The sequence below is a fragment of the Austrofundulus limnaeus genome, unplaced genomic scaffold (genome assembly GCF_001266775.1).
Source record: "Austrofundulus limnaeus strain Quisiro unplaced genomic scaffold, Austrofundulus_limnaeus-1.0 Scaffold880, whole genome shotgun sequence".
Lineage (NCBI taxonomy): Eukaryota > Metazoa > Chordata > Actinopteri > Cyprinodontiformes > Rivulidae > Austrofundulus > Austrofundulus limnaeus.
The window spans coordinates 152,651-158,557 of NW_013953282.1; the positions used below are offsets into that span (position 1 = coordinate 152,651).

The 5,907-nt window shown below is 41.1% G+C and overlaps 1 protein-coding gene across 2 annotated transcripts in view; it reads left to right on the forward strand.

The window, feature by feature from the left end:
* usp24 (ubiquitin specific peptidase 24) overlaps positions 1–5,273 on the forward strand; it is a gene marked incomplete at its 3' end in the record, with an annotated part of 51,124 nt that extends 45,851 nt beyond the window's left edge. For both annotated transcript variants that reach the window (XM_014029291.1, XM_014029292.1), the window contains 5 exon segments: positions 2,254–2,445; positions 4,501–4,615; positions 4,722–4,866; positions 4,942–5,061; positions 5,148–5,273. In XM_014029291.1, coding sequence (XP_013884745.1) covers positions 2,254–2,445; positions 4,501–4,615; positions 4,722–4,866; positions 4,942–5,061; positions 5,148–5,273 — 698 coding nt within the window.
* Positions 5,274–5,907: the final 634 nt, after the last annotated feature.

Genomic DNA, 5,907 nt, shown 5'->3' on the forward strand with positions numbered 1-5,907 from the left:
TTATTTTACAGTTAAAATATATGTTTATTAAATAAAGTCTAATGTTACAACTAATCAGGGATCACTTAAAAAAAGAAAAGAAATTTCCTATCATATTCAACTTTAATTATCTTTGGAAGCTGTTTTTAGATCACAGAGGTGTTAGACTGAAATTTTATTTACCTGTGTGCATCTGTATTTTATTGACTTTTAACATCTAATTCAATGAAGTTATCCTGATAAATTTATATCTAATAGGATAACTTATTTTATATTGCTTTATTAGTTAAGACAAATCAGTGTATACTGCACAAGTCTTTTTATTGAAGTAATGTATCATGTTGGGTGTTTAATGATGATGTCGTTATTGTCACTGTACAGAGCACAATGACAATACATTTAAGAACACCCATTCAAGAAGACACACGTGACAAACATGGGGGAACAGGTGTACAGGTCATGCAGTAACCAGCAGGGGTCGCACTACCTTTAAGAAGAAAAATTAAATACCACACAAGGGTAGATGAGGAAAAAAATGTTTTTTAAACACAAGTTTTTACTGTGTTTTAAATTTCAGAAGGGTTTTTGACATAAAGATTATATAATTATATGCACACAGAAACAAGAAATCACAACTATGAATGTGTGTTTATGAACCACACATTCAGCTAACGAGCTGCTAAAGGAGGCATTCAGTTTTATCWCCTTTCACTTAAAACTTGTCAAATACACAATCCAACAACTCCAAAACAAGTTTACAGACAAGTTGCACTGATGCTAAATTTAGCTCGTTCATTTGAAGATAGCATAAACTTTACCTGGAGCTGTGATCATGTTAGACGTGTTCCCTCCATGGTCCACATGGCCTTCATCTTTACAGAATCCTAAGTATTTTCTTATAGCTGGATTTATTTTTTAGACAGGTGAAAAGTTTGGGGAACTCTGTTCTTCAGCCACAATCACACAACCTGCAGAGCTGAGAGTGCCGACAGGAAGTCTGCTGCCGCAGTGCGCAGGGGAGGGGTTGCAGGGGAGGGGTCGCAAGGGGAGCTCTGCAGTTACAAAAACTAGAGAAAAAATAAACAAAAAACACTCATACTGTAGGCACAGTATGACAGAAAAATGTAGTGGTTTTGAAACTTGATTTTTTCATATCACGGTATACAGTGGTGCCTTGAGTAACAAGTTTAATTTGTTCTGAGATGTAGCTCTTAACTCTAATTACTTGTATGTCAAACCAGTGTTCCCCATAGAAATGAATGGAAATGTCCTTAATCTGTTCCAGACCCCAAAAACACTGCTATTTTTTGTTACATGGTTTTATATCAGTAAAATCATTATGAATAACAAAAATAGAATAAAAATACAAAACAGAATGTATTTTCTGCAATGAACTACAGTAGTTTTATTAAGTAAGTACACTGTAAAAAATACAGCTTCAGTGTGGTGCAGACTGTGAAGTGCTGCACTCGTACTGCTTTGCTAAGTCGACTACACGCACACCTTTCTGGTGTTTTTCAGGCATTTCTTTCTTCAGTTCAATGCACATCATTCACTTCTTTTTCTCAGCGCCATCCTTTGCTCTCACCTTTTTTGGTCCCATAGTTGGCAAAAGCTGATTCGTGAAGTTTTATAAAAAATAACTGCGAGTGTAACACAAATGCTTTAACTACGAGCTAACTGGTTGAAGCCAACTGAGACGGTGAACACCTGTTGTGGCGGTCACTCCTGCGTTCGTGGCGCCATCTAGTGGTGGGGCGTGTGAAGTTCACTCATAACCCAAATTTTAGCTCTCAACTCAAAGCAAAAATCTATCTGAGAGACTGCTTGTATCTCAAAAAACTCGTTAGTTAGGACAGTCATAAGTCAAGGTAGCACTGTACCTTCAAACCAGTATTCAGTCCATGACTAGGTGTAGGCCTGCTGCTGGTGGTCCGGTCCAGGTTCAGCTCAAACAATGAGCTCAGCTGACATGAACTTACTGAAGACCAGGTGATTCCATCAATGGTTTGTTTCTTCCTTGATGGCATGGCCATGTTCCAACATGACAATGCCAGGATTCATGGGGCTCTTATTGTGAAAGAGTGGTTCAGACTCTTATTGTGAAAGAGTGGTTCCTGACTCTTAGTGTGAAAGAGTGGTTCAGACTCTTATTGTGAAAGAGTGGTTCAGGGTGTGTGACCTTGTTTGGCTCCAGGCAGTGTGTTTAATCAGACAGAATGTTTGTACAGGTACAGATGGTGATAGTTGTCCCTCATGTCTGCTCTGGTCCAGCCTCAGAGATGGAGGTGTTACAGGTGAGTGCTGCCACCATGCTGGAGGATGAGATCTCCTGGCTGGACAACTTTGAGCCCAGCTGGAGCTCTGAGATGGAGACCAGCGAGGCAGATAACATCCTGCTGGCAGGACATCTGCGACTCATCAAGACACTGCTGTCTCTCTGCGGCAGTGAGAAGGAACATCTGGGTGAGAGCAACACCTGCACACATGTTGGCTGTGGGGTAGACATTGTGCCAGCAGGAACTGGATCTGAATGTGCACAGTTTGAAGTTGAATGCATTGGTTTGAAAATAGCTCAGAGGAGCCCAAAGTGGGGCCCGCGGGCCAAATTTGGCCCGCCAAGCCATTTGATTTGGCCCACCAACAGTTGCCAAAGTTACAGTGTTGTAAGCTGTTATGTAGAAACACAGTATTTCCATTGGTCAGATGACTGTATAAAAGGGCTGTAGTGAAGGTAGTTTTTATTCATGGTGCTGACTTTATCTTTGATTTATTAGGATTAAACATGAAACGTGAAATGACAACAAGACATATTTAGATCAGATTTAACCTCACATGTAGATTTGCACACTTTATAAGGCCACAAAAACTCATATTTTATCAATTTATGAAATGTCCCATGAGCCTTTGCTACTGAGCGTATGGCAAACTAAAACAAAAGAGGGCCATTGCACAGCTTAATCATTAAAAATAAAGGACTTTACTTAAAAAGTATTTGTATTTCGTGTAATATATTACCGCATTTGGCCCGCAGCCCTGGATAGATTTTCATTTTGGCCTTCTCAAGGAAAATGTTTGGGCGCCACTGATATATCTCCAAGTCACAACATCCGTTGTCTCAGGACACTGTAGATAAAAAGAACAATGTAAAGAAGAAAGCAGCAGATTGTGTTGAATCACTTCATCACAGTCTCCCATCCTGAGCAAACYGTGGAGAGGAAAAACTCCCTGCTAATCAGGAAGAAACCTCCAGCAGAACCAGGCTCAGGACAGGAGACCATCTGCCTCGACCGGCTGGTTGGAGGACAGGAAAGAGACACAGACAAACACAGAAGAACTGGTCCAGGACTGGTCCAGGTGCACCTTCCTCTGGAAAAGAGACAAAGAAAAAACATGATAGAAATAATAACAATAAACATGTAGAGAAGAGAGACTAAAGACAACAGCAGAGTGAGGAAATGTGCTCAGTTTGTGCTCCAGCAGTCTAAGTCTATATCAGCAGAAATGAAGAATAATTCAGGAAACCTAAGTCTAACTATAGGATTTATGAAAAAGGAAAGTCTTCAGTCTAATTTTAAAAGTAGACAGAGTGTCAGCCTCACAGACATAAACTGGAAGTTGGTTCCACAAGAGAGGAGCTTGATAACTGAAAGCTCTGCCTCCCATTCTACTTTTAGAAACTCCAGGAACCACAAGTAAACCTGCAGTCTGAGAGTGAAGTGCTCTGTTAGGAAAGGATGGAACAATAAGATGTTTAATATATGATGGAGCTTGGTTGTTAACAGCTTTGTATGTTAGGAGGAATATTTTAAACTATTCTGAATTTGACAGGGAGCCAGTGGAGAGAAGCTAAAACTGGAGAAATATGATCTCTCCTTCCAACTCTCAGTAAAACTCTAGCAGCAGCATTTTGGATTAACTGAAGACTTCTTTTACTCAATTGAAACTGAATTTAAAGTTTTGTATCTGAATTAATTTTCTTTGAAACTGTATTTTGGTTGATTAAAAATTCAGTTTGACTACTTTCACTTTCAGATCCATAATTCAGATTTTTGTGTCACATCCTGGTCCTTGAGAAAGCCAGGCAGAGTAATCAAATGTAACATTTTCTACATATAGCTCAAATTAATCACTGCAATAAAATAACTTTGTTTTTGTCACTTTTACAGTGGATTGCATCAACTCTGTTACATCCAGAAGGGAAACTTCACCAAAGTGAAACATAAATCTGTGGATCTGTGTTTGATTACTCTGCCTGGCTTTCTCAAGGACCAGGATGTGACACAAACATCTGAATTATGGAACTGAAAGTGAAAGTAGTCAAACTGAATTTTTAATAAACCAAAATACAGTTTCAAAGAAAATTAATCCAGATACAAAACTTTAAATTTAGTGAAATTTATTTTCAAACCTTCAACTTCAAATTCTGCACATTCAAATTCAGATTCAAGCTTGATCCCATAGATCTGCTCCACAGCCTGCTGTGGATCTTTATTACTGACGGTCTTCTCATGGTCCCAGGTCCGTCTGTCATCCAGCAGTTGTTGGACGACTTCCTGTTTCGAGCATCTCGTATCATCATCAACAGCTCCAACGCCACTCCCTCTCCTGCACCGAGCCACGACTTCCACCCCAAGTAAGACTTCCTGTCATTTGGTTCTTCTTTACTGCAGCTCTGTGGTTTGCTGGACGTGTGTGTGTTGATAGAGCTGACAGTAGAAACGAGCTGTGTGTGTGTCCAGGTGCAGCACAGCCAGCAGCAGGCTGGCAGCCTATGAGGTGCTGGTGATGCTAGCAGACAGCTCTCTGTCCAACCTTCGCCTCATCACCAAGGAGTTACTGTCCATGCACCACCAGTCTGATCCATCCCTGTCCAAGGAGTTTGATGTAAGAGCTTCACCACAAGCCTGTGTGTCCTTGTTTTGTGATGTTTTGGTTGTAAACACCTGTGTGTGTTGTCAGTATTTACCTCCTGTGGAGAGCCGGTCGGTGTCAGGCTTCGTAGGCTTGAAGAACGGTGGAGCCACGTGTTACATGAACGCTGTGTTCCAGCAGCTGTATATGCAGCCTGGCCTTCCTGAGGTGCACAGTGTGTTCATCTTTAACTTCACAACATGTGTTGTTTGACTACACACCTCCATTCAAACTGTCACTGTGTTTCTTTACAGGCTTTCCTGTTGATTGAGGACGACATCGACCAGCCTGAGGAAAGTGTCTTCTACCAGGTGCAGTCTTTGTTTGGTCACCTGATGGAGAGCAAGCTGCAGTACTACGTGCCTGAGAACTTCTGGAAGGTAACACACTGATGACGTGGAAACACACAAACTACTGAGGAGACTTTCCTGCAGCTGTGTGTGTCAGATCAGTGGTTCACTTTTAACACCTTTGGTTTCCATTTCTACAAGACCATGCATGACACCCCCCCTGCTTTCTGTTATTTGTGATTTAGGTTGTTTTTTGTTTGTTTTTTATTGTTGCTGTTGTTCTAAAAAACAAAAAAGAAAACACACATCAATACACACTGTGTATGGATCAATACACACTGTATGGATCAATACACACTGTGTAACAAAGGGTATTTTATCAGCTTGTCTTCTGAAGATGCTCTGTGTTGAAGGATCTGTGGATCTGTGTTCGACTACTCCACCTAGGCTGCATTTTTGAGCTCAGATCCACTGAGAAACGTAATGTTATGCARATAACTACTGTTCCCTGAAGGAAAGGAACGAGGTACAACATCATGTATGGAAACCACGCTCCTGTGTGTCCTGGCTGAAGCCACCTCTAATCACACCTTCAGGCAGGTGATGTGATGACGACAGATGTCAGGCTCCGCCTGCACATATAAATACTGTCGCATCACCGTCACTCCTCAGTTCAGTAACTGCTCTTCACCGAGCCCAGCTGTGCAGCGGGGCCACCATGTGT